At 42.4% G+C, this 27,808-nt stretch overlaps 1 protein-coding gene across 1 annotated transcript in view; it reads right to left on the bottom strand.

The window, feature by feature from the left end:
- rars2 (arginyl-tRNA synthetase 2, mitochondrial) overlaps positions 1–27,808 on the bottom strand; it is a 76,250-nt gene that overhangs the window by 36,974 nt on the left and 11,468 nt on the right. Inside the window, exons 3-9 of the mRNA XM_078542434.1 lie at positions 21,940–22,042; positions 19,048–19,131; positions 18,774–18,871; positions 18,047–18,102; positions 16,276–16,359; positions 14,558–14,634; positions 5,404–5,562 (exon numbers count right to left, since the gene is read on the bottom strand). Of these exons, the coding sequence (XP_078398560.1) occupies positions 5,404–5,562; positions 14,558–14,634; positions 16,276–16,359; positions 18,047–18,102; positions 18,774–18,871; positions 19,048–19,131; positions 21,940–22,042 (661 nt within the window). The remainder of the gene's footprint in view (positions 1–5,403; positions 5,563–14,557; positions 14,635–16,275; positions 16,360–18,046; positions 18,103–18,773; positions 18,872–19,047; positions 19,132–21,939; positions 22,043–27,808) is intronic.

The following is a 27,808-nucleotide window of genomic DNA, read 5'->3' as shown; positions in this document are numbered from 1 at the left end:
GGATTTTTTTGGAGCAAGAAGGAAAAACCAAAAAAAAGAGTGGATGGAGCAAAGTCGACAGTTCTAAATTAATCTCTGTGCATTTCCTCCTGCCTCCCAACCCCTCTACCTCTCCCCCAACCTTTTCCCCTTACGTTGGCTGGGAGGATGGGTGATTTGCATTTGCAAATACAGCCCTGGTCAACTACTCCTCTGACGTTCATCATCTATTTGTAAGAAAACATTTGATCTCTGTTTTACAACTTTCACAACACGGTTGGTATCAGGAACCGAAGTCTGTGGTTTATGACTTAATATTGGTCAATCAAGTCTTCACACCTTTCTTGACAATGGGGATGATGGCCAGTAACAGTTGTCCCCTTCACATATTTTCCCAGGCTGAGTTATTACACATGATTAGAAGTTACATTTGTTTATCAAAGCGTATATATTACATTTCAGTCCTGCAGTCTGAGCCAAAGCCAATTTATCAGCTATTTCATGGTTATAAACCTTTCCTGATTCAAGCAGATGGTGTCTCTCTGGTACCATTTTCACTTCCAAAAAGAACACATTTGGGGATAGGGGAGGAATAGCATAGAATCATAAAAGGTTTGCGGCAAAGAAGGAGGCCACTTGGCCCATCGTGTCTGCACCGGCCGATAAAATGAGCCACCCAGCCTAATCACACTTTCCCACATTTGGTCCATAGCCCTGCAGTACTTCAGGTGCACATCCAGGCACCTTTTAAACGAGATGAGGTTTTCTGCTTCTATCAGCCTTTCAGGTAGAGAGTTCCAGACCTCTACCAACCTCAGGGTGAAAAAAAAAAATTCCTCATATGAACATACAGGAGCAGGAGTCGGTCACTTGGCCCTTCAAGCCTGCTCTGCAATTCAATAAGATAATGATTGATCTGATTGTAACCTCCCACCTACCCCCAATAACCTTTCGTCCTCTTGTTAATCAAGAATCTGTCTCTGCCTTAAGAATATTCAAAAACCCTGCTTCCACTGCCTTTTGAGGAAGAGAGTTCCAAAGACTCACGACCCTCAGAAAAAAATTTCTCCTCATCTATCTTAAATGAGTGTTATGATATGGCAGAGGTAATTGCCAGGCTGACCAAATCTCAAAAGGGAAACTTAGCTATCACAACGATTTGCAATTTGTATTTTTATTATGGGAAAGTATGTGCACTGAAGTCAGAAGCAAAAAAGTCCACGACCACTTTGAGATTTTAAAGATTTAATTAAACATTTATTAACAAAAGAAAAACGGAAACACAGAAGATTACAGCTACACAGTTAAATTTAGTCTTGCAACGTTTCCCAAAAGATTTCTACTTAGCTAGACTCCCAAATAAACACCCTTTTCCAGGCAACAGCCTAAATAGATTCTTGATTTATAAAATATCCAGTAATATTACCACAAGGCACCCGTTGTTGCGATAAGGGAGGTATTTCACAATTTCTCTCTTCTCACTCGACAATGGAATTCCAAGGCTTTTAACAAAACCTTGCTTTCTGGAACAAGTGAGCAATACTCTGGGATAGCTAAAGCTTGATACTTCACAGTACACTCAAGATCTCACATGGCCACTCCTTCATACAGCTTTCAATCTTTCCTTAAATATATTTTTCCTCTTATCTTTAAATCCATTGTTTTAAACTTTCTTTGAAAATCAAATCCTTCTAAATATAAGACCTTTCATGTTTCCATCTCGTCTTCGCTTTTGGGTTAATATATGATATCCTCACTATCTGTTTACCTATGAATTCCTGCAAGCTGCAAACATTTTCCTTGTCACCTTTTAATTCCCCATTGAAATTCAAACAACTACTCAGCTTATCTACAAATGCAAATATTAGCTTATCCATTTCCATTTCAAAATGTCTGCTTACACCTAACCCCTTTGATAATTTAAACCTCGCAGTCTGACTGTCTTCAGTTTACTTAAATTAGTCTCACACACAACCCCCACAAGCCTGCTTCAGTGTTCACAGTATGTAAAGGAAATATCAATTTTTTTTCTAAATGAGTAACCCATTATTTTTAAACCGTGACCCCTAGTTCTAGATTCTCCCACAACAGGAAACATCCTCTCCACATCCACTCTGTCAAGACCCCTCAGGATCTTAAAGGTTTCGATCAAGTCACCTCTTACTCTTCCAAACTCCAGTGGACACAAGCCTAACCTGCTCACCCTTTCTTCATAAGACAACACGCCCATTCCTGGTATTAGTCCAGTAAACCTTCTCCGAACTGCTTCAAATGCATTTATATCTTTCCTTAAGTAAGGAGACCAATACTGTACACAATACTCCAGTTGTGATCTCACCAGTGCCCGTCCGACTGAAGCATAACCTCCCTACTTTTGTATTCAATTTGCCTCGCAATAAACGATAACATTCTATTAGCTTTCCTAATTACTTATTGTACCTGCATACTAACCTTTTGTGATTCATGCACTAGGACACCCAAATCCTTCTGAATCTCAGAGCTCTGCAATCTCTCACCATTTAGATAATAAGCTTTTTTATTCTTCCTGCTAAAATTGAATGATTTCACATTTGCCCACATTACACTACATTTGCCAGGTCTTTGCCTACTCACTTAACCCATCTATGTCACTTTGTAGCCTCCTTATGTTCTTCTTCACAACTTACTTTCTTACCTATCTTTGTGTTGTCAGCAAATTTAGCAACCATACCATCTGTCCCTTCATCCAAGTCATTTATATAAATTGCAAAAAGCGGAGGCCCCAGGACTGATCCCTGTGGCAAGCCACTTGTCCTGCCAACCAGAAAAAGATCCATTTATGGCTGCCCTCTGTTTCCTGTTAGCTAGCCAATCTTCTATTCATGAAAATATGTTACCCCCTACATCATTAGCTTTTATTTTCTGCAATAACCTTTGATGTGCCACTTTATCAAATGCCTTCTGGAAATCTAAGTACAATACATCCACCGGTTCCCCTTTATCCGCAGCAGATGCGGCTCCTTCAAAAGAACTCCAATAAATTGGTTAAACATGATTTCTCTTTCACAAAATACATGTTGACTCTGCCTGATTACCTTAAACTTTTCTAAGTGCCCTGCTATAACATCTTTAATAATAGCTTCTAACATTTTACCTATGACAGACGTTAAGCTAACTGGCCTGTAGTTTCCTGCTTTCTGTCTCCCTCCCTTTATGAATAAAGGAGTTACATTTGCTATTTTCCAATCTAATGGAACCTTCCCCAAATTTAAGGAATTTTGGAAAATTAAAACCAATGCATTAACTACTTCACTAGCCACTTCTTTCATGACCCCAGGATGAAGTCCATCAGGACCTGGGAATTTGCCAGCCCACAGCTCCAACAATTTGCTCAATACCACTTCTCTAGTGATTGTAATATTCCTGTGTTTCTCCCTTCCATTTCCTGATTTACAGCTATTTCTGGGTTGTGACTTGTGTCCTCTACAGTGAAAACCGATGCAAAATGCCTGTTAATTCATCCGCCATCTCCCTACTTTCCATTATTAATTCCCCAGACTCACTTTCTATAGGGCCAACGCTCAATTTGTTAACTCGTTTCTTTTTTAAATGTCTATAGAAACTCCTAAATGTCTTTATATTTCCAGCTAGCTTTCTCTCGTACTCTAATAGTTCCCTCCTTAGTAATCTTTTTGTCATTCTTTGCTTTTCTTTATATTCTGTCCAATCTTCTGACCTGCCACCCATCTTTGCGCAATTATGTACTTTCCTCATTCCCCTCTAATAATACTTCTACCGATTACTTTAAATCTATTCCCCCCTAGTCACTGACCTCTCTGCTAATTTAAATAGGCCCTTCCCATCTAGGCCTCTTACAATTTTGTACATCTCAATCAAACCGCCCCTCAGCCTCCTCTGTTCCAAATAGAACAACTCCAGCCTACCCAATCTTTCCTCATAGCTGCAATTTTCCAGTCCTGACAATATCCTCGTAGCATCAATGTAGAAAGAAATTTAAAATCTACAAAATATTATTTTGTTGAGAATTAACTGGAGGGAATATTACACAGTAAAATTAATCAAATTAAATTCTAAATCAAGAAACCACATTGACCAAATGAGTACACTTAAAAAATTACATCTGGAAATACTTTGCTGTCACTTTTTGTTGTACTTTGTGTCAACTTTTTCTATTATAAATCCCTGTGTTCATATTTATAATGCAAACTGTTTAAGTAAACTTGTTATACTGTAATTGCACCGTGTCAATATTAGCCCCTCTGCGGTACCTTCCGATTCTCCCAGCTCCTTAGTCTGTACAGCTGAGATACTCTTGCATTTGAACCAAATTTATTTCTCTGCTTCCAAAGTTGCTCTCAGTTTTCCAATTTAATTCTAAAATAATAATCGAAGCATTACATCATACTGACAGAATACATGACTTTAAAATGGGCACTGGATTATATTTCCATGCCCTGGGCAGGATTTTACGCGTCGGCGAGCTGGGGTGGGGCCTGCTCGCCGAAGCGTAAAATGACACGCGGTGACGTCAGGGGGAACTCAGCTGCCCGCCCGCTGAACTGTCAATGGCCAATTGAGGCCATTGGCAGTGTCAATTATGTAATTAAAAGGACCTGCCCATCCAACCTTAAGGTTGGCGGGCAGACCAGAAGCCCCGACGCGATCTAGAAAAAGCATGAAACCTCATCCACAGGCGGGATGAGGTTTCATGTAGGATTTTAAAAATTTTAATAAAGTTTGTGAAAATTATGGACATGTCCCAACTCATATGACATTGTCACATGAGGGGACGTTAGGGAAATTTTACTTTTCTATTTTTAGGTTTTGTACATTTTGAGCCGATCTCCCTGAGGCAGCACTTAGCCTCAAGGAGATGAGTGTGCTCTTTTGTGCGCATGCACAAAGGAGCGCACTCTCGATTTTGGGATTCTCCCCCCCGCCCGCATAGCGCTTCTGTGCGGACCTCATGCTCACGTAAAATGGCGCCATGCCCCCGATTGGGGGCGCCAATTGGAAGTGCGCCTGCCCTTCAACTTCCCCTCCAACGGGGGGAAAATTCAGCCCCTTGATTCAATTATGGCCCATGCTCCAGCTCATTTCACCTGAAGACTGTAATTGGTGTGATCCCAAGTGCAATGCCACAGGAGAACGGACACCAATAGAATGCTGTAATGTAGAATCCCCAGATCAGGGCATCAGGAAGGCAATTTATAGATCAAAGCTTTACTTGGAGCCTGCTTACAATGCAGCGAAGTTTCCTTCGTTGATACATTAGCAAACTGATTATTAGTCAAACCTCTACTCAATATGCTTTGGGGGTGCAATGGGAAGGAGGGGTGGGAGGGAGAAGTTACCTGAATACAGTAGAAAAACTGCTGATATGCATCAGGATAGCTGGAACAATTGTAAGCCAATATTTCACACCTGATAAATTTTTTCATATTCTTCAATGCTTATGGATCTGAACTCTTTCCACAATGACAAGGTGTGTTTGTCCCCTCCCTCCAGTTTCTTGAAGAATACTTGTGCTGCTTTCTGAATATCTTCATCGTTCTCTGCCATTTTGTTTGCTTCAACATAAACCTGCAATTCAAATAGAAGACCATTTAGTGCCAATGAACTGGTTGTGCAGTTGCTTTTATTCTGGTTGGTGTTTAACCATCGACTATCAGAGCTTTGGATTTATCTTTCACAATTTCTCTCCAATAAAGACTTAAAATTTGTTTTTTTTTAACTCCAATAACTATTTTTAAGTTTCTCAAAATTGGTCTGCTTGGTGTCAAAACTTTTCATTCCTGTGCTCTCTAGTCAGTGACTTTCCATCAATTAAATAAAAAGGAAGGGGCAGGAAGTTCTGGGCTAGGAATATAGAACTAAAATATAAAATTCAACTGCAAGTATTTATTTACCAAGCAATCACCATCCTAGCCTCATTAGGCTACATACCTGTACCAATACCACAACTTGCCACCCCCACATCCACCTTCCACAGCTACTTACAGAACGTTCATACCTCAGCATCTTCCCTGATCCTGAGTGGAGCTTCCCATCTCACATTCTCTCTGTCACAAAGAATGCCTACTTCCAACTCTGCTCTGTCCATCTGCTGCTGAAATCCTTATCCTTTGTCATTGCCAGAATGACCTACAACAATGTTTTCTTGGTCAGCCTTCAATCCTTCACCCTCCATAAACTGCAGCTCACGTAAAGCTCTGCTGCCCACCCCCTATCCATTCCTCCAATTTTGGCCTCTGTCCAATCTTTCTGCCTCACCATTGATGGCCATGCCTTCAGTCATTTAGACCCTAAGTTCTGGGATTCACTCCCCATCTCTCTCTCTCTGTCCACCACTCTTCTCCTCCTTTGCTTCTGTGAAGTGCCTTGGGGTGTTTTTCTACATAAAGGGCACTATTCAAACACAAGTTTTTGCTGTAATCTGAAAGGGAGAAAATCTTAGTTTCAATTCGATAAAGCCATATCAGAGATAGTCTGATGAATAGTGTGACTGTAGAGATAGGATTTCCAAAGATTTCTTTCATACAACTAAAACTTTTAGTATCCAGCCCTAACTAAATGGTTCTTTCAAAACCATTTTAAACCTCTTACCTACAATTCTCTTGGAAGACTGAATAGCACGTTTTTAATCTTCAATCCATCGACATCTAAACTTGGGTTCACCTCCAATGAACAGCAACGAGCTCCGGAAACAGAAGCACTCCCGCTCAAGGCCAGGCGAAGGGAGAAAACAGATAGCATTCCCCACCTTCCTCTCCCCATTAAAAGTCTGTTCTACTCTATAAAGCATACTATTTCCTTTGGCACATATGAAATAATACTGACAACAAATACTGTGACAGGCTGAAACAGAAGCTGTGTTATGGGTTGAGAGGAGGCTTAAAATTAAAATATAAACCAATCTAGTTTCAAGCTCCTACAGGAGCTTGTCAAAAAGTACTCAAAACAAAAAACTTATGAAAGCACTTTTGTAGAACAGCACATCATGTTGGTCTCAACGTTTAATTGGAGCTAGAAAAGAAAGAGTGGACGAGGTTCTGTGGATGGAAAATCTGGGGGTCCTACTAGATTTGCCAGTAGGGCACATTTTAAATTTTTTCAGATTTTCTGCCTAGCGTCCAGTTTGACTAGCAGTCTGGCTGTCTATCAGGTGTGAAAGCAGCCGACGAGCAGATGGGAATTAAGTCAGATTGTGGCGGCAGTGGAGGTGGTTTTGTGCGAGTAGTTAACAAGACAACCAACAACTTGTATTTATACAGCATCTTCAGCATAGCAAAATGTCCCAACTTGTTACACAGGGCGTTATCAACCAAATCTGACATCGAGCCACATCGGGTGATTTTAGGGCAAATGGCCAAAAGCTTGGTCAGAGGCAGGTTTTAAGAAGTGTCTTGAGAGAGTAGAGAGCAAGAGAGACAGAGTGTGTTTTAGGGAGGGAATTCCAGAGCCTAGGTCCTTGGCAGCTGAGGACATGGCTGCCAATGCTGGAATGATTAAAATTAGGAATGTGCAAGAGGCTAGAATTGGGGAACTGCAGATATATTGGAGGGTTGTGTGGCTGAAGGAGATAACAGAAATAGGGTAGGGAAAGGTCACGGAGAGATCCGAAAACAAGGATGAAAGGTAAAAATTTAACTGGGAGCCACGGTAAGTTAGCAAGCACAGGGGTGACTAGTGAATGGGACTTGATTGAGTTAGGACACGTGCAGAGGTTTGGATGACCTCAAGTTTAGGGAGAGTAGAATATGCGGGGGGCAACCAGGAGTGTGTTGGAATTGCCAAGTCTAGAGGTAACAAAGGCATGGAGGAGGTTTGCAGCAGCAGGTAAGCTGAGGCAGTGGCAATGCTACAGAGGTGGAAGGCAGGCAGTCCTAGTAGTGGCACAGCTAAGTGATCAGAACGTCATCTCTGTGGGTCAAATATCACACTAATGCTGGCAACTGACTGAGACTGAACCAGACTGTTCACAGAGAGGACGAAGTCAGTAGTTAGGGAATGGAGTTTGTGACAGGGACTGGAAGAAAAAACATCTTTGGTCCTCCCAATATTTAACTGGAGGAAATTTCTGTTCATCCAGTACTATCTTGGACAAGCAGTCTGACAACTTAGTGAAGGTGAAGGGGTCAAGAGCAGTGGTGGCGAGGTGAAGCTGAATGTTGTCAGTGTACGTGTGGAAACTTTCAACGAGAATGTAGATGAGAAATAGGGGAGAGCCAAGGATAGATCCTTGGTGGACACAGGTAACAGTGCAGAAGCGCCAAGAGAAGCCATTGCAGGTGATTCTCTGGTTACAATTCGATAGATAAGAATGGAGCCAAGTGAGTGCAGTTCCACCCAGCTGGACAACAGTGGAGAGGTAATGGGGGAAAATGGTGTGGTCAACTTGTTGGAGGCTGCAGCCAGGGCAAGAAGGACTGATCGAGAGGAAATTTGATCCTTGGGGGAAGGGAGGGAAGCAGCAGTGGCAGCTGTACTTGTTGGCAGAGAGTGGAGAAGATATGGGATTTAAGAAGATAGCTTGCAGTAGCGAAAAGAAGCCAGTGGTTACCTTTCTAGTCCAGGATGATCTTGGAAAGAGTGAGCAGTCTTGGCAGACAATGACAGGATCCAACAGTGCTTAATGTGGTTTAGCCAGATCTTGTTGTGGATGATTAAACCAGTTGGCTGCCATATCTGTTCAAGTCTACATTGTTGGACTTAAAGGAGTGGAGGTAAGAGTCATACCAGGGGGAACAGTCAGGCTGAGAGAGAGAGAGAGTAATGGTTTAAACTGGGGAATAAGACATCGCATCAAGACTGAGGCAGACCAAAGCAAAATACTGCGCATGCTGGAAATGTGAAATGAAAACAGAAAATGCTGGAAATACTCAGCAGGTCTAGGAGTATCTGTGAAATAAAGTCAACACTTCAGGCCTGTGACCCTTCAACAGAAGGCCTGAAAGGTTAACTTTTTTTTCCCTCTAGGAGATAGGAATTCCTCTATGAACAGGAGTTTGTTTGTTTTGATAAGGGATTAAGCACTTGAGGGAATTTAAAAGCTTTGGCTAAGTGTGTGTTTTTTTTTAAAATGGAATTGTTTTAGGTATTTATTTTATTTCATGTCAACATGTCTCCCGAGGTCTGCCCATGATGGATACTAGGTGCGTCGGCATGGGGAGTGGGGTGATGGAACATGAAGGGGCCAGAGGGCCTAAAAAGTTCAAGGAAATAACTGGGACAAAGTCCCAGAGGACCGAGACAGGCCTTTTAAACAGCTAACCTTGGCACTCAGTAGCCCCTGCGGACGCCTTCGATTTGTGTCTGGGGGTGGCCCGATTTCATCCCGCACCTGCTCCAGGACAAAAATCTGGTCTGATGGGGTACCTTCTCCCAAGGTTGGTGCAGTGAGCCAGGAAATTTACAGACTTGCACTACCCGCCTCGAGTGTCAAAATCCAGTCCTGAGGGAGGATAGGTCAGAGCGTGATGAATTGAGCTAGAGGTTGAAATCTTTAAGAATGAAAAGTTGCAGAGGCTGAGGGAGGAAAGTGGTGAAAGTGTCTTGGTGAGAAAAGTTTTATGATACCCACAACATTTTGCTTTTGTTAAAATCAGTCCCATGTTGGAGTAAAGTTGACATACGGCAGGTGGAGCCAGTAAGCAGCGACAAACCGTTGTCTTTATTCATTCAGGGACAGGCATGGTGCGCACATGAAGTCCAGAAGTTATTTGAAGGGTACAGTATCAGAGGATGCACTGATGGGAGGTATTTCCAAGAGAGTGACAATCTAGGAGAAGCTGTGCAAAATTGTTCTGCCCCGCAAAACCAGAAGTGATGGTGAAGTTGAAGCTCTCCTTCATATTTTGAAGTGGCAGAGAGATATGCCTCAGCCCAGGGGAATGGTTTGTGACAAGATTAAGACACAAAATAAAATCACACAGGGTTAGGGATAATATATTAGCTTGGATAGAGGATTGGCTAACCAATAGAAAGCAGAGAGGTGGGATAAGTGGGTCTTTTTCTGGATGGCAAGCTGTAACTAATGGGGTGCCACAGGGTTCGGTCCTTGGGCCCCAACTACTTACAATCTATATTAAGGACTTGGATTCAGGGATAGAAGGTACTACAGCTAAATTTGAAGATGACACCAAAATAGGTGGGAAAGTAAGTTGCAAGGCAGAAATAAGAAATTTACAAATGGATATGGACAGGTTAGGTGAATGGGCCAAAATTTGGCAGATGGAGTTTAACGTGGATAAGTGTGAGGTTATCCATTTTGGTCGGAAGAATAAAAAGGCGACTTTGCACAGGAGGTGGTTCAGAGGAGGTTCACTAGATTGATTCCAGAGATGCGGGGCTTGTCTTGTGAGGAGATTGAACAGTTTAAGCCTATACTCGCTAGAGTTTAGAAGGATGAGAAATCATCTAATTGAGCTATATAAGATGCTAAAAGGGATAGACGTGGAGTGGATGTTTCCCCTTGTGGGGCAATCTAGAACGAGAGGCCATAGTTTTTGGCTAAGGGGTGGTAGATTTAAATCAGAGATGAGGAGGAATTACTTTTCTCAAAGGTTCATGAATCTGTGGAATTCACTACCTCAGAGTGCAGTGGATGCCGGGACGCTGAATAAATTTAAGGAGGAGATAGACAGATTTTTAATTAGTAATGGGTTGAAAGGTTATGGGGAGAGGGCAGGAAATTGGAGTTGAGGCCAAAATGAAATCAGCCATGATCGTAATGAATGGTGGGGCAGGCTCGAGGGGCTGAATTGCCTGCTCCTGCTCCTAGTTCTTATGTAAGAGATTCAGACTGCAGCTGAAGTTGAAAAATTAATAGAAACAGTAGGCCAGTCATAAGCGGTGGGGAAAGGGCTGTAAACTGATCAAGGTTACTTCAAAATTGAAGTGGCTGAGTCTTACTGTGTAATCCAGTGCAGAAGCATAGTCTTGATGACCAGAAAAGACCAGGTATTTGGAATTTAAACCTTGAGAAAAGACCCAGAGCTCACTGAGAAAGGCAGGGTGCAGGCTTGTCTGGATGGATGGGCAATGGTAGCTTAAATTAGCAGTTAACCAGTAGCTAGGGCTAAAATGCCCCTGCTATTATAGTCACAGGAACTCAGAGGAAGAGAGGAGATGGGGAGAAAGGGCAACAGGTAGCCAACAATAGAGGTGCATAGTAAGGAGCATCCATAGGGAATCAGCATCCCAGAAGCCATCCTGAATCCAATGCAGAGATTGCAGGTCAGGGGGGGGTAGGAGCAGTTAGAGATCGGGGATAGAGCAGCAACTGGAGGTTGTGAGAATGGGGATGCGCATCTGGATATCAGAGTCGGAGTCAGACCTCCTGGGTGCGTAAAGAGGTTAACTTGGGAAACAATCATGCTCCTCCTGCCCTATAAACAGTGCTACAAATGCACTTACCTCAAGGATCCCACCCATCCCACCTCCTTTTACACACCAGGATTCCCGCAGTTCAATAAACCTGGCATCCATGAGGAAAACGGTAAAACTTTGGTAAAAGATTTTACTGACCTAGCTACCTCCCGACAGGCTGGTCATCAGTACCCGCCTCTGTTAAAACTGAAACTGGGTGGTGAGTTGGGTTCAGGTTTGAGAAATTTAAACTTTTTACCTCCCTCATCCACCCCCAATTTACTTCTTTTTGGGGGTTAAAATTCCCTTCAATAATCCACCATTCTACATGCACCCTATATATGGTTATTTATATGAAAATGAAGAACAATTCTTAATATCCTGTTTTCTCTTCCAAAGGCTAAAGTAAATACGTCTTGTGTGACAATTTATAACATGCTAAAGTAGGAAAACTGAAACTATTTTATTCATATACAAAGATTTTAGTTTCTTTTTCTTCAGCAACATATCTGATGTTGATTGTTCAACGTTCTATGCACATCTTTCTTGTTATGTTCTTAATTAAAAATATGCAGAACCAACATTTGGATACGCCTCTTGATTGCAACTCAGCCTTCAGTTTTGAATGAAAAACAAAACAAAAACAGAATTACCTGGAAAAACTCAGCAGGTCTGGCAGCATCGGTGGAGAAGAAAAGAGCTGACATTTCGGGTCCACATGACCCTTCAACAGAACTGAAGTATAGTTAGGAGAGAGGTGAAATATAAGCTGGTTTAAGGTGGGGGGCGGGGGGAGAGAGAAGTTGAGGGTGGGGTGGTTGTGGGGACAAGCAAGCAGTGATAGGAGCAGATAATCAAAAGATGTCACAGACAAAAGGATCAAAGAGGTGTTGAAGGTGGTGATATTATCTAAGCAAAGTGCTAATTAAGAATGGATGGCAGGATACTCAAGGTACAGCTCTAGTGGGGATGGGGTGGAAAGACTAAGAAGGTATTAGTTGTAGATTTAAAAATAACGGAAATAGGTGGGAAAAGAAGAATCTATATAAATTATTATCCCTCTACACCACCATCCCCCACCAGGATGGTCTGAGGGCCCTTAGCTTCTTCCTTGAACAGAGGCCTGAACAATCCCCATCCACCACTACTCTCCTCCGTCTGGCTGAACTTGTTCTCACACTGAACAATTTCTCCTTTAACTCCTCTCACTTCCTTCAAATAAAAGGTGTGGCTATGGGTACCCACATGGGCCCCAGCTATGCCTGTCTCTTTATGGGGTAGGTGGAACATTCCTTGTTCCAGTCCTACTCCGGCCCCCTCCCACAACTCTTTCTCCGGTACATCGATGATTACTTCGGTGCTGCTTCATGCTCTCGTCGGGACCTGGAAAAATTTATTAATTTTGCTTCCAATCTCCACCCCTCCATCATTTTCACATGGTCCATCTCTGACACTTCCCTTCCCTTCCTTGACCTCTCTGTCTCAATTTCTGGTGATAGACTGTCCACCAATATCCATTACAAGCCTACCGACTCCCACAGCTACCTCGACTACAGCTCCTCACACCCCGCTTCCTGTAAGGACTCCATCCCATTCTCTCAGTTCCTTCGCCTCCGTCGCATCTGTTCTGATGACACTACCTTCAAAAACAGCTCCTCTGACATGTCCTCCTTCTTCCTTAACCGAGGTTTTCCACCCACGGTCGTTGACAGGGCCCTCAACCTTGTCCGGCCCATCTCCCGCGCATCCGCCCTCACGCCTTCTCCTCCCTCCCAGAAACATGATAGGGTCCCCCTTGTCCTCACTTATCACCCCACCAGCCTCCGCATTCAAAGGATCATCCTCCGCCATTTCCGCCAACTCCAGCATGATGCCACCACCAAACACATCTTCCCTTCACCCCCCCGGCGGTATTCCGTAGGGATCGTTCCCTCCGGGACACCCTGGTCCACTCCTCCATCACCCCCTATTCCTCAACCCCCACCTATGGCACCTCCCCATGCCCACGCAGAAGATGCAACACCTGCCCCTTCACTTCCTCTCTCCTCACCGTCCAAGGGCCCAAACACTCCTTTCAAGTGAAGCAGCATTTCACTTGCATTTCCCCTAACTTAATCTACTGCATTCGTTGCTCCCAATGCGGTCTCCTCTACATTGGAGAGACCAAACTCAAATTGGGCGACCGCTTTGCAGAACACCTGCGGTCTGTCCGCAAGAAAGACCCAAACCTCACTGTCGCTTGCCATTTTAACACTCCACCCTCCTCTCTTGCCCACATGTCTGTCCTTGGCTTGCTGCATTGTTCCAGTGAAGCCCAACGCAAACTGGAGGAACAGCACCTCATCTTCCGACTAGGCACTTTAGAGCCTTCCGGGCTGAATATTGAATTCAACAACTTTAGATCTTAAACTCCCCCTCCCCCCATCCCCACCCCGTTTCTTCCCCCTCCCTTTTGTTTTTTTTTTCAATAATTTATATAGATTCTTCTTTTCCCACCTATTTCCATTATTTTTAAATCTACAACTAATACCTTCTTAGTGTTTCCACCCCACCCCCACTAGAGCTGTACTTTGAGTATCCTGCCATCCATTCTTAATTAGCACATTTTCTTAGATAATATCACCACCTTCAACACCTCTTTGATCCTTTTGTCTGTGACATCTTTTGATTATCTGCTCCTATCACTGCTTGCTTGTCCCCACAACCACCCTACCCTCAACTTCTCTCTCCCCCCGCCCCCCACCTTAAACCAGCTTATATTTCACCTCTCTCCTAACTATACTTCAGTTCTGTTGAAGGGTCATGTGGACCTGAAATGTCAGCTCTTTTCTTCTCCACCGATGCTGCCAGACCTGCTGAGTTTTTCCAGGTAATTCTGTTTTTGTTTTGGATTTCCAGCATCCGCAGTAGCTTTTTGTTTTTTTCAGTTTTGAATGCCTTGTTTGGATGAGTTGAACCAGTAATTGGCCTTTGTGTATCTAACCCTTTGGAGTTACATAGGACCACCTTTGCATCAAAAATAAGAACTGTGATAATACTCAAATATTCTGGTTCATCTATGAACATTATTGTTCAATGCTAAGACTTCCTGCATTTTCCAAATTTAACTCTATAACTCCCATTAGAAAGCTAAATGCAAAGATTTTCAGCATTGAAGATAAGATTCACTCTATTAAACACAAGTTCACATTTTCATATTTTCACTTACTTCAAAAAGATGCTGTAATGGATTTGCTTTCAGTTTCACTTCTGAGCCAAACAGTTGAAATCCTGCTCCTAGCAATCCTAAATCATTGACAAAGAACAAAACACCCAGAAAAGTAAAAACATATATGTCTTGCTAAGTTACAATTGTGATGCACAGCAATGCAACAGTAAAAGAGATCAACTTCACAGAAACATCTGCAATTACTAAAGATCACTCACACATCCAACCTGACTCAAGACGGCCTGAATTTTCTGATGGTTTTATTAGCACAGATACTACATTGCAAGGACAGCTGGAATGTCATCCATGACACCTTAGCTGAGATGCTTCTGTTACCCACCCAAGGCAACAACACAGCCAGCATGTCATGCCACCATCTAGGAGGAGGAACACTTACAAGTGTTACGATACCAGCTTGATGTTAGTACTGGGCAAGTCACATCCCAGAGTGATATCTGGCATGATATATCTTGACATTAGACAAAAAAGTTGGAAGGATTTCGATACAAAAACAAGTAAATGATTCAAATCACACTATTTCTTCACCCCAGCTACACCTTTACAGATACATACAAATTCGGAAAGATAATCTAAAATATCTATCTTATACTTTAATATTCAGGGTAAGTTGTGGTCAGGCATACCACACTCCAAAGTGACAGATTCAACCAAAGCAGATTCTATGGATTTCTCAACAGTCCACCCAGAAGCTTGTTACACTGTGAGCCAAGCGGTCTCACTGAAGCTCTGTCTTTCTCACAAGGGTTTCCAATCTCAACATTCGAAGAACTCGTGCTCCCACTCGGACGGATTCAACAAGGATCCATCTCCAGGGTTTCAATCTCACCTTCGGAGATTCCTTTCCTCTGGATCTCCGCGTACTCGAGCTTCACCTTCCAAGCACAATTTCAGATCTTCAGCTATGCCAAGCAGAACACCACTGCTCCAATGGCCTGCAGTAAGGAGTCATCCACCTTTGGCTGCCTCCTTGGATATTGTGGCTTCTCTCAAGTCCACTTTGCTCCAAGTCTGCTCCCCACAGCTTCCTCTTTACTCAGGGTCAATTGCACTGTTCCTTTCTCTCAACTTTGTTTAACAGGATCTACTTCTGATCTCCGTCCTTGTCCTTTACCTAGGACTGTCTTTTGGGACCGGTTTCTGATCCCTGTCTTTGTCCTTGCCTGGAACCTTCTTCAGGGACTTCTCCCTGCCCCCTCCCTCTTTCCTGGTCTGTGGGACACCTCTGTAATGGTGCTCCACTTCAGGTCACCTGGCCTACAGTTTCTTCTCCTGCGCAAGCACGCAGGACCGGCTCCCGTCCCAAAGAGCTGAAGAAACGAACTGCGCACGTGCGCAGAGCTGGTTCCTAGCCTGAAGGCATAAAAGAACTGCGCTTGTATGGCCAGTTCCTGGCCGGCGCACACGTGAAAGTTCTGAGGGCTGCCGGGAACTGAAGTTCTTGGCCTTCAAACGTCTGATCTCCGACTTCCAGTTAAGGCAAGTTGGCAAGTCCCTCGGGGTTCATCACGCAAGCTAATTGCCACAATAACAAGAGGGAGCTGAAGAAAAGCAGAGGGTATTGTAATGAACCAGAATCTCTACAGTTCCCTGACTAATATTGCATTAGTAGCTCAAAGGCGTGCACAACCATCACCTCAAGGAGTTCAAATAATACTTAGTAATATGCAATACAAAAAGTATCCCACCCAAAAACTTACCAAACTGCATTCCCCAGTCTCCAAGGTAGTTGATCCTGATCACATCATTTCCCAAAGCTTGCTTTAGGTTAGCTATGAAGTTACCTAACAAAATAGCATACACATATAATTTATCCCTGCTACATTGTCCTTTTTTCTAAATTAATACTGAACTATTGCTTTACTGCTGCCATTTGTAGAACTATTTTGATGTTTATTATTTTTGAAACTTTTCACTCCCCACCCATACAGTAGAAAGTACAAGTTTCAAAAATGAATCAGCTGTGGCTCGTTGGGAGTACTCACATCATAGTTAAAAAAGTAAAGGATTCAAGCCCTACAAGTACATAATCTAGGCTGATGTTCCAGCGCAGTATAAAACGAGTGATGCACTCTGAGGTGCCATCTTTCAGATGAGACATTAAACCAAGGTGTTGTTGTAAAAGATCCCATGGCACTAACCAAAGGTGGCCAGGAGAGCTCTCCCAGTGTCCCAGCCGACATTGATCACTCAACCAACACCTATAAAACAAATAATCTGGTCATTTCAGACAATTCCAATTTTGGGCACAATACTTTAGGAAGGACTTGTAAGCTTTGGAGGACATAAAGAACAGATTTAATAGAATGTTTCCAGGACTGAGGAATTACAGTTATGTGTATACCCTGTTGTATCGTTCTATGATTCTATAATTTATTTCACTGTTGTTTGCAGTTGTTGTATTTATCTATGTAGCAACAGTGTTTCCAAAGTACTTCATTGTGCCGAGGACATGAAAGACACTAAATAAATGTGGTTTCTTTCTTTCTAGCAACTAATATTTTGCAACATCAATACAACAAAATTTTATTTTTTGGGACGGTCCTCTCCAAGATACTTTAAATTATGACAACACAAAGCATACTCTAATGTGATGACTTCCAAAGCTACAGATATCTTCAACTGCCATCTGTCTGAGACTCTTGGTAACTACCACCCGAGTAGTGTTTCTCTTTATCTGGTCATGAGGTGTCTCAATCTCACATGCAACAGAAAAGCAGGAGGCAAATACCTTGCTGCTATAATGTGGACAGTGTATAGCAAATTGAAGTTCAGAACCTGCACTGCAGGAACTCACCAAGGTTCCATAGATAGCACCTTCCAAACCCACAACTGCTACCATCTAGAAGGACAAGGGCAGCAGATAGATGGGAACACCACCACCTGGAAGTTCCCCTCCTAGCCACTCATCATTCTGACTTGGAAATATATCGCCGTTCCTTCACTGTCACTGGGTCAAAATCCTGGAACTCATCCCCCACTATCAGCACTGTGGGTGTACCTACACCACGTGGACTGCAGCGGTTCAAGAAGGCACCTCACCTCCACCTTCTCAAGGACCATTAGGGATGGGCAATAAATGCTGGCCCACCCAGCAACACCTACATCCCATAAAATGAATTAAAACAAACCTTGGCTTGTTGAACCTTCTCTTCTGCTTTTCTGTTAAGTTATATTTAGGTTGTGGAATATTTAAGAAATTATCAATATGTTCTAGCGGAGTGGTATGACAGTCCAGATCAGCTTATTTTATTTAAATATATTGCAAGTTAAACACCTAGAAGCGAGCAGATGATCTAGTGTCGGCTTTAAATTTACCTTGTACGTCAGCAATTTTATTTAAAGTAGCTTTGGGCTATTAATGTAGTTCAGAGTTAAAGAGGTCTTAGATTCTGCATTAGACTTTCAGATTAGAATTATTTAACTGGCAGAACTAATCCTAGATTGCAGCAAAGAACAGGAAATGTTTACCTATTATTGTTGAACGCAAGTGTCCAGCATGAAATTTTTTTGCAATATTTGGTGAACTATGAAGAAAGAAGGAAAAAGAAGTTAATATTACTCAACTTTTTGTTAAAATTTGAAGATCCATCCTTAACAATACAACAATAACCCGCAGGTCACCACTGACCAGAATCTCAACTGGACAAGCTACATAAATGCTGCAGAGCAGGTTAGAGGCTGGGAATTCTGCAGCGAGCGGTTCACTTCTTGACACCTCAAAGCCTCTCTACCAGCTATAAAGCATAAATTATGTGCATGATGGAATATTCCACATCTGCTGTAACAGGTGCAGCTGCAACAACCTTCAAGAAGCTCAACATCAGCTACTAGATAGCAGGCCTTGGCTCCAAACAAGTTGTCCTGCATGCTCTTGACGCTCCCTCCAACTTCACCTTGTTGAGATTAAGACATATCCCATTTTTTTTATAGAACATTAACAACTCCTTGTACAATCTACTGCCTCTTAAAGCCCAAGCTTGTTATCATCTGATCAGTAGTTCTTATTTTCTCATTTTTAACACTTTATTGGCCATTGTTCTATGTTATTATTAAAAATAACAGGCCAATAAAGAAAAATTACCTTTAATATTCACACCCAAATATAATGAGCGAAAGCACTTAAAGGGACCAATTTAAAAAACAAGTAGGCTTCACTTGTAATTTATTGTCTTATACTTCTGAGCCAGAAACACACCTAAATTCCACTATAACTCGCCCACAGGGGTAATCTTGGAAGAGTTCACTCTCTATTCCATATTTTGAACCCTTCTTAGAAATTTCTTGCATTACAATCTGTAAAGTAAAAAGATAGATAACGTTAAAAAAAAACAAATAGAGTGCTTTAGCCACAATCAAGTATTCGAGTGAGACGGGCGTCCATTATCACATTGATTAAGTTTCCAGAAAGAAACCTGGAGCTCCACTGAAAGTGAAAGCACATAGCCAAAAAAACAATCTTATGCACTAACCTCAGCAAGTAAAGATCGGTTCACTTTGAAATTAATGGTTCCTTTCCCAACAGCAATCTCAGTAACCACATCATCACAAGTTAACTAAAACAAGAATAAAAAAAACATTAGGCCTAAACAAGATTTAAAAAAGCAATAAAATAATATTTTAGCTTCATTACTGACGACTTGTTGAATAGCTGAAATAAGCTTAAGGATTTACTTGTTTGGGAGTCTCATGCTGCCACACTCTTGTTATACTACAACATTCACACTAACGTTGCACCCGTAGTAATATCACTTTGTTTTGCTGCATGTCTCTACCAAGTTCAAGAGATACCCTGACCCTATACTGGCACAGCACTGTCTTGGCTTCAGTGCAACAGCTTGAGCACACAATACCAAGATTTCAATAGACAGCAATATCTATTTACTCGTGCAAACCCAACCTGATAATACTCTTAGGCATGTAGTGGTGATCAGATTTACATGTATAGCTGGTTTGAACATCCTTTGGGTTGTCACCTTTATTGGAATGCACTGGGTAAACTTTATGACCTGGCAAAAATTCACATTTCTTGACAACTTCCAAAGAAAGCAGGGTTTTGAGAAATTTCTTCTAACTCTTACTTTTACTGGGAAGTGATTTGATTCCAGTCATAGTAGCATATAGACTGTTGCAAAAAATCTCCACAGAGCAGGCATTAGAAATCATGATCTTTCACCAGTGTGGGAATACCTTCACTACAATATGGTCCACTACCACCTCCTCAAGGGCAATAAGTGATGTTCACCTTGTCAGCAGCGCCCACATCTTGAAGAAAACAAGTACTGCAGTTTGGCAATAAGAGAAAAAACTGCATGCTTTAAGGTGTGGAGGCTACCCTTTCCAGTTAAGCGTGAAACTAAAGTGGAATTTCCTAAATAGATATTTGACCCGGTTGACAGTAAAGATCCCTGTTTGCAACAGAAATCTTAACAATTTATTGTATTTAAGCTGATCCTTTGTTCTCGCTACGAAAAACAATGTGTTTTGATGAGCTACTTGAAGATGGCATATCTGTTTTGGTTTCTATATTGAACCTCCGCTCTGTTACACTGTCCTGTCCTTGCAGTACAACCAAGCCTGTTCATGTGAATAGGGTTAAGCTATTGAACCCTTTGATTCTGTTCGGACCTTCAATTCAAATCCATTTACCCACTTTTGTTTCATGTCAATTTTGCAGGAGGTCCCCTGCTTGTCCACCATAACTTCGGGGAGTGAAGGGCGGAAGAGCTGAACAAACTCTGGAAAAGTGGGAAAATGGCATAAACACTATTTACTCCATTTTTTCAGGATGGAGTTTCAGCCAAAGTAAGTGCTTATGCCCTGCCACAGATGGTACCTCAGACATTTTTGCTGACTGACATTTGGTGATGAGGAGCTCATATTTCAAGCATACATGCAGTGCAGAGGCTACATTCTCTCTTCTTTTACCTGCAAGGATAAGAATCGAGGGGAGAAAGTTCTGGGTCTACACCTAAGTACGCTGGATGGCTTAGCTGCAATTGGAGAATTGGAAAACCTTGCGAATCAGAACCCTCAACCTGTAAAAAGAACCCACCTGATTCTCCTCCCAGTTAAGATAAAGCTCCATTCAATGCGATTTCATCACATTCACTGCATCCAACCAATGCAGTGCACTTGGATGCAGACCCCAAGTCAGTAATAGCCAGCACCCTCTTCTTCCCCTTCACCCTCCAACACAACAACATGCATAAGTTAGTAACAAAAACAGAATTACCTGGAAAAACTCAGCAGGTCTGGCAGCGTCGGCGGAGAAGAAAAGAGTCGACGTTTCAAGTCCTCATGACCCTTCAGCTGAACTGAATATAGTTAGGAGAGGGGTGAAATATAAGCTGGTTTAAGGTTGGGGGGTGGGGGGGGGGAAAGAGAGAAGTTGAGGGTGGGGTGGTTGTAGGGACAAGCAAGCAGTGATAGGAGCAGATAATCAAAAGGCGTCACAGACGAAAGGATCAAAGAGGCGTTGAAGGTGGTGATATTATCTAAGAAAAGTGCTAATTAAGAATGGATGGCAGGACACTCAAGGTACAGCTCTAGTGGGGGTGGGGTGGAAAGACTGACAAGGTATTAGTTGTAGATTTTAAAATAATAGAAATAGGTGGGAAAAGAAAAATCTACATAAATTATTGAATAAAACAAAAGGGAGGGGGAAGAAACGGGGTGGGGATGGGGGGAGGGAGTTTAAGATCACTGAAGCCCAACGCAAGCTGGAGGAACAGCACCTCATCTTCCGACTAGGCACTTTACAGCCTTCCGGGCTGAATATTGAATTCAACAACTTTAGATCTTAAACTCCCTCCCCCCATCCCCACCCCGTTTCTTCCCCCTCCCTTTTGTTTTTTTTTTCAATAATTTATATAGATTTTTCTTTTCCCACCTATTTCCATTATTTTAAAATCTACAATTAATACCTTGTCATTCTTTCCACCCCACCCCACTAGAGCTGTACCTTGAGTGTCCTGCCATCCATTCTTAATTAGCACATTTTCTTAGATAATATCACCACCTTCAACACCTCTTTGATCCTTTTGTCTGTGACATCTTTTGATTATCTGCTCCTATCACTGCTTGCTTGTCCCTACAACCACCCCCCCAACTTCTCTCTCTCTCTCTCTCTCTCTCCCCCCCGCCCCACCTTAAACCAGCTTATATTTCACCCCTCTCCTAACTATACTCAGTTCTGCTGAAGGGTCATGAGGACTCGAAACAACGACTCTTTTCTTCTCCGCCGATGCTGCCAGACCTGCTGAGTTTTTCCAGGTAATTCTGTTTTTGTTTTGGATTTTCAGCATCCGCAGTAGTTTTTTGTTTTTATATATGCATAAGTTAGTATCGTGAAGTGACAGTACCTGTGCAGACAATTGCCTTGCTTGACTCTGGACTGTTGATCCAAATTTTAAACAGCCGTCCGCCAGCAGAGAGCTCACCGATACCCGAAAATCTAGGGTCTGCCTGAAAAATGTTTGCAAGTGTATTAAATGCAACTTGCATTTCCACAGCAAATTACACAGACAGATTCCATTGCAAAGGGGCAAGACAATACAGTCAGTCAGAAAGCGGGGAAAATTTAAGAAAATTGGCAAAACCAAACACAAAGATTAAGGTCACAAGTTTCAAGGGTGCTTTCTAAGGGAGCAGAGATGTGGTACAAAAGTTACGAGTGAAAACTTCCAATGGTCAGGGGTGGAATGACTGAATGATTGGCCTCTCACTGTGGAACAACAGAATTAAGGGCTGAATAGAAAAACAAGAACTTTTTTGCTTTTAAGAACTAGAAGGAAGAAGGTTATCATCAAGAACAATGCTTGGGAAAGATTAGCCAAATAAGGAGGGATTTTAAAATGAAGACTTTGAAGTGCATATACTGAGGGGATGGAGAACCAGTAGAGATTGGGAATGAATGGAAGGAACATGGCTTGGTGCTTGAGTAGACAGATCATGAATTATGGATTAACTATTGTTCTTTGCGAAAGGCTGAAGAGGCCAGTTGAAGAAAGGCGATGAGCAGGGGGAAAATAGGTACACATGTAAATAGGTGAAGTTCATGATTAACACAAATTAAAATGTGAAAAAAAAATGTACCTCTACAAATCCTACAGGGAGAATGAGGAAGGGTTTCACTGGGAGGAATCAAGAAAATCATGTTCAGAGGTGCAAAGAGGTACCCAGGGAAAAAAAACAATAGCAAAATCCAAGCAGAATGGTAAAGAATTATTTCAGTATTACAACAGTGAGACAGCTGTCAGAGAAGAAGCAAAATCATAAAAGATGTAAGTGGAATCTAAATTTGTGAACATGTGCAATTTTGAATGATTACTTCTTCTAAGTGTTCACAAGGGCAGGCATGAGTAACATGCCTTCCCCAAACAGATAACCAAAATAAAAAAAAAAAATCAGTGGATGTGTGTTAAATGTGATGGATTTCTGAGCCGGTTTAAAAAGGCTCAAAACTAATATCACCTTGGACAGATGAGACACACCAGGTAGGAGATTTGTGAGGGCTTCGCTAGGTAAGGTACCAATAGATTGGAAACAGGTCAATGTAGTGTCCATATACAAAAATGGTAGTAAAACTGAAATAGGCACCATCGTTAACCTGACTTTTATTTCAGGCAACATAATATAAACGGATTTAATCAGGAGTAAGCTTGAGGATTATCACTATATATCAAGGACATGGCAAACAGTGGCCAAAATTGGCTCAGAAGGGAGAGGTCCTATCTCATTAATCTCCTTCACATCTCTGAACAGGGATCATCCTGCGGAAATCATACAAGTGGACCCAGACCTTGAAAGAACATTTAATAAAGTTTCACATGAAAGGCTATTGGTCAAACTCAAAGGTGTGGAGGTTCAGTGTATCCTCGAGATAAGAAACTAGCGGGAGGATAGCACTCCAAGGGATGACGTCAGAATTGGATGAGCACGAGCACTGTATGGGATCAGTTTTTGGGGCTACTACTACTACTTCTCAAATCACAAATAAGCTGGAACTTCATCAGAAACTCATGTAAAATGGACAAATTTATTGATACCAAACTAGAAGAGGCAATGGAATTAGTGGAAGGAGCTCAGAAATTAGAGAATGAGTGGGATAGAACAAAACACAAGCAGGACATCAGATGATGAAATTTAATGCAGACCAAGTAAAAAGCATTGCAAAGAAGGAAAAACAGACAGGTACTCAATGAATTATGTTGAAATGGCCAAGGATGAAATGGAAAGAGACCTAGGGAGTTCTAGTAGGCTCAACACTAAACATGTCTAACCAATGCAGCGCAACAATCAAAGCCAACAAAAATGTTGGAACTACACAGCAAAAGAGTAGAATTTAATTCAGAGGAAGCATAGTCAAACTGTACAGTACTCTGGTCAGATCCATATTTTTGAGTATTACATCCAGTTCTGGTCACAGGCTTGAGGGAGACATTTGAGTTCTGAAGGCTAATCCATAAATGTTAGCAGTTGGGAGTTATGAGGAATGACCAGAAGATGGAGTAGATTACGCATATATTGTCTGGAGTTTAAGAACAATGAGAGGTAATCTCAATGAAACATATAAAACTCAAGAGGACTTAACGGGATAGATGTCGAGAGGCTGGTTCCCCTGGCTGGAGAACCTACAACTTCAGAATCATCATCTCAGGATAAGGGAACAGCCATTTAGGACTCAGATGAGGTGAAATTGCTTCACTCAGAGGTCTGTGAACTTCTGGAATTCTCTACCCTAGAGGATGCCAAGGGTATATTCAAGACTGATAACTTTGTGGGCACTAATGGAATCAAGGGATTATGAAGATAGGTCAGGAAAGTAGAGCTGATATAAAAGTTCAGGCATGTTCTTAAACTTGGGAGATTTTTTTAAGCTTTGTAAGGAAGTATCTGGGAAGTGGCCTTATAGGAGGCATACTGAGGCAAATCTTGATTAATTCTTCAAGTTAAATTGCAAGGGTAGGACAGGGAGATTCAAGTTAGAAAGAGGCAGAATGCGGTAATGATATCAGGAAATTATTCTTCACACACAGTAATCAACACATGGAATGAATTCCTGGATATAGCGGAGACAAAAATAAAAACTCTAGCATCATTTAAGAAACTGGATGCTTTATTGACATTTCTGGACAGATGATTAAGATGGCTGCAATTTTATGAATGAATTGTTGCACTAACATGCCTCTCATCCAGCTGTGCCCACCTGCCAGCCCAGACACGATAGGCTGAATGGCCTCTTTCTGTGCTATAACTTTTCTATGGTTCCTCTGCCTGCCTGACTTCAGGACAGGCAAGAGTACCAATAGCAATCGGAACCGTATCCCATGTTTTTGCCTACAGAGAGTGAGAGCGAGCGAGAGAGAATCAGACACAGTAACAGAGTTAACCTTCACCTACTGATCCTAGTTTTCTGGAGTACATCTAAAGCTCCGGAAAATATGTAATGTGCCCACTGATATGCCAGTACATTTTGTCTCGCTAATGGCAACCTCTTAGGTCAAATCAATGGGTCAACTGGCTTTTTCTTACATTATTATTATGCCACCTAATGCAGAATTTTCTTTTTTTTTTAAAGAAAAGGATGGTGGAAATATGCACCAAAGTCTGCTCAGCCTAATCCATATTTTAAATAGTGGTCCTAGAACAGCTGCAAAAAGCATTACTGCTAGTAAACTGCAGATGGCCTGCTTTTAAATTCATTTGAAACTGTCCACAGCAAAGCTAATTAATACATAACTCCGTTAAGAAATGCTGTAAATACTGCTTAAAGTGAATATTGATGACTGAGAGCATTGTATTTGACATAATAACCAATCTTTGAACTGTTAAAATTCCCTCCAGCTATTAACTATTATATTAATTTGGACTCATCACATCACTGGTCTCCATTGCTTCAGTCAGCCCCTGTTCTACTGATAAAGTACGGAGCATTCATTGTTCAAAAGACAAATATGTCACATAAAAGAGAAAAAAAGATGGCAAACTTTGATTTTATTACCTTACATATTTTCCAAAGCGTGTGTGTTGGATTTGGAGACAAGAAGCGGGTAAGAAAATCAGGAGGGGAGAACGTAATCATAATTCTTATTGATCATTTCAGTTTTTCCCCAATTTCTTTTTTCTTTAATTCGTGCATGGGATGTGGGTTTCACTGGCTAAGGATAAAGCGGTTAGCTTCCGAGGCCATCCCCAACTGCCCTCGAGAAGGTGAGCTGCCATCTTGAATCGCAGCAGTCCATGTGTTGTAGGAACACCTACAGTGCTTTTCCCCTTTTCCAACCAGTGGTTTTCTCCTTTCACTGGTTGGAGTCAAACCTAGCACAAAGGAAGATCAATCATCTCAGGCCCAGGACATTGTTGAATGAGTTCTTCAGCCCAGGCGCGACGATCTTCAGCTGCTTCAATGACGTTCCCTCCAACATAAGGTCAGAAGTCACAGAATCACACAGTGCAGAAGAGGCCCTTCGGCGCATCGAGTCTGCACCGACACGTGAGAAACACCTGACCTACCTACCTAATCCCATTTACCAACACTTGTCCCATAGCCTTGAATGTTATGATGTGCCAAGTGCTCATCCGGGTACTTTTTAAAAGATGTGAGGTAGCCCGCCTCCACCACCCTCCAGACTGTCACCACCCTCTGGGTAAAAAAGTTTTTCCTCACCTCCCCCCTAAACCTCCTGCCCCTCACCTTGAACTTATGTCCCCTCGTGACTGACCCTTCAACTAAGGAGAACAGCTGCTCCCTATCCACCCTGTCCATGCCCCTCAATCTTGTACACCTCGATCAGGTCGCCCCTCAGTCTTCTCTGCTCCAACGAAAACAACCCAAGTCTATCCAACCTCTCTTCATAACTTAAATGTTTCACTCCAGGCAACATCCTGGTGAATCTCCTCTGCACCCCCTCCAGTGCAATCACATCCTTCCTATAATGTGGCAACCAGAACTGCACACAGTACTCCAGCTGTGACCTCACCAAGGTTCTATACAACTCCAACATGACCTCCCTACTTTTGTAATCTATGCCTCGATTGATAAAGGCAAGTGTCTCATATGCCTTTTTCACCACTCCACTAACATGCCCCTCCGCCTTCAGAGATCTATGGACACACACGCCAAGGTCCCTTTGTTCCTCAGAACTTCCTAGTGTCATGCCGTTCATTGAATGCTTCCTTGTCAAATTACTCCTTCCAAAGTGTATCCTCACACTTTTCAGGGTTAAATTTCATCTGCCACTTATCTGCCCATTTGACCATCCCATCTATATCTTCCTGTAGCCCAAGACACTCAACCTCACTGTTAACCACCCGGCCAATCTGTGTGTCATCCGCAAACTTACTAATCCCACCCCCCACATAGTCATCTATGTCATTTATATAAATGACAAATAATAGGGGACCCAGCACAGATCCCTGTTGTACGCCACTGGACACTGGCTTCCAGTCACTAAAGCATCCCTCTGTCATCACCCTCTGTCTCCTACAATTAAGCCTATTTTGAATCCACCTTATCAAATTACCCTGTATCTCATGTGCATTTGCCTTCTTTATCAGTCTCCCATGTGGGACCTTGTCAAAGGCTTTGCTGAATTCCATATAAACTACTCCAGCTGCACTACCCTCATCTACAAACCTGGTCACCTCCTCAAAAAATTCAATCAAATTTGTCAGGCATGACCTCCCTCTGACAAAGCCATGCTGACTATCCCTGGTCAAACCTTGCCTCTCCAAGGGGAGATAGATTCTCTCCTTCAGAATTTTCTCCAATAGTTTCTCTACCAGTGACGTGAGACTCACTGGCCTGTAGTTCCCTGGCTTATCTCTACAACCCTTCTTAAATAGCAGAACCACATTAGCTGTTCTCCAGTCCTCTGGCACCCTCCCCCATGGCCAGAGAGGAATTAAAAATTTGGCTCAGAGCCCCTGCGACCTCCTCCCTTGCCTCCCTCAGTAGTCTGGGACACAAATCATCCAGACCTGGAGATTTGTCCACTTTTAAGCCTGCCAAAACCTTGTCACTCCCTATATCAATTTGCTCAAGAACCTCACAGTCTCTCTCCCCGAGTTCCATACCTTCATCTTCATTCTCTTGGGTGAAGAAGGATGTGAAGTATTCGTTCAACACTCTACCGATGTCCTCTGGCCCCCCCATAGATTTCCCCCTTGGTCCCTAATGGGTCCTACTCTTTACATTGATATACTTATAGAATATCTTGGGATTTTCCC

Source organism: Cetorhinus maximus, chromosome 5 (assembly GCF_964194155.1).
Source record: "Cetorhinus maximus chromosome 5, sCetMax3.hap1.1, whole genome shotgun sequence".
In the NCBI taxonomy this organism is placed as follows: Eukaryota; Metazoa; Chordata; class Chondrichthyes; order Lamniformes; family Cetorhinidae; genus Cetorhinus; species Cetorhinus maximus.
This window is presented reverse-complemented; position numbering and strand designations above follow the sequence as displayed.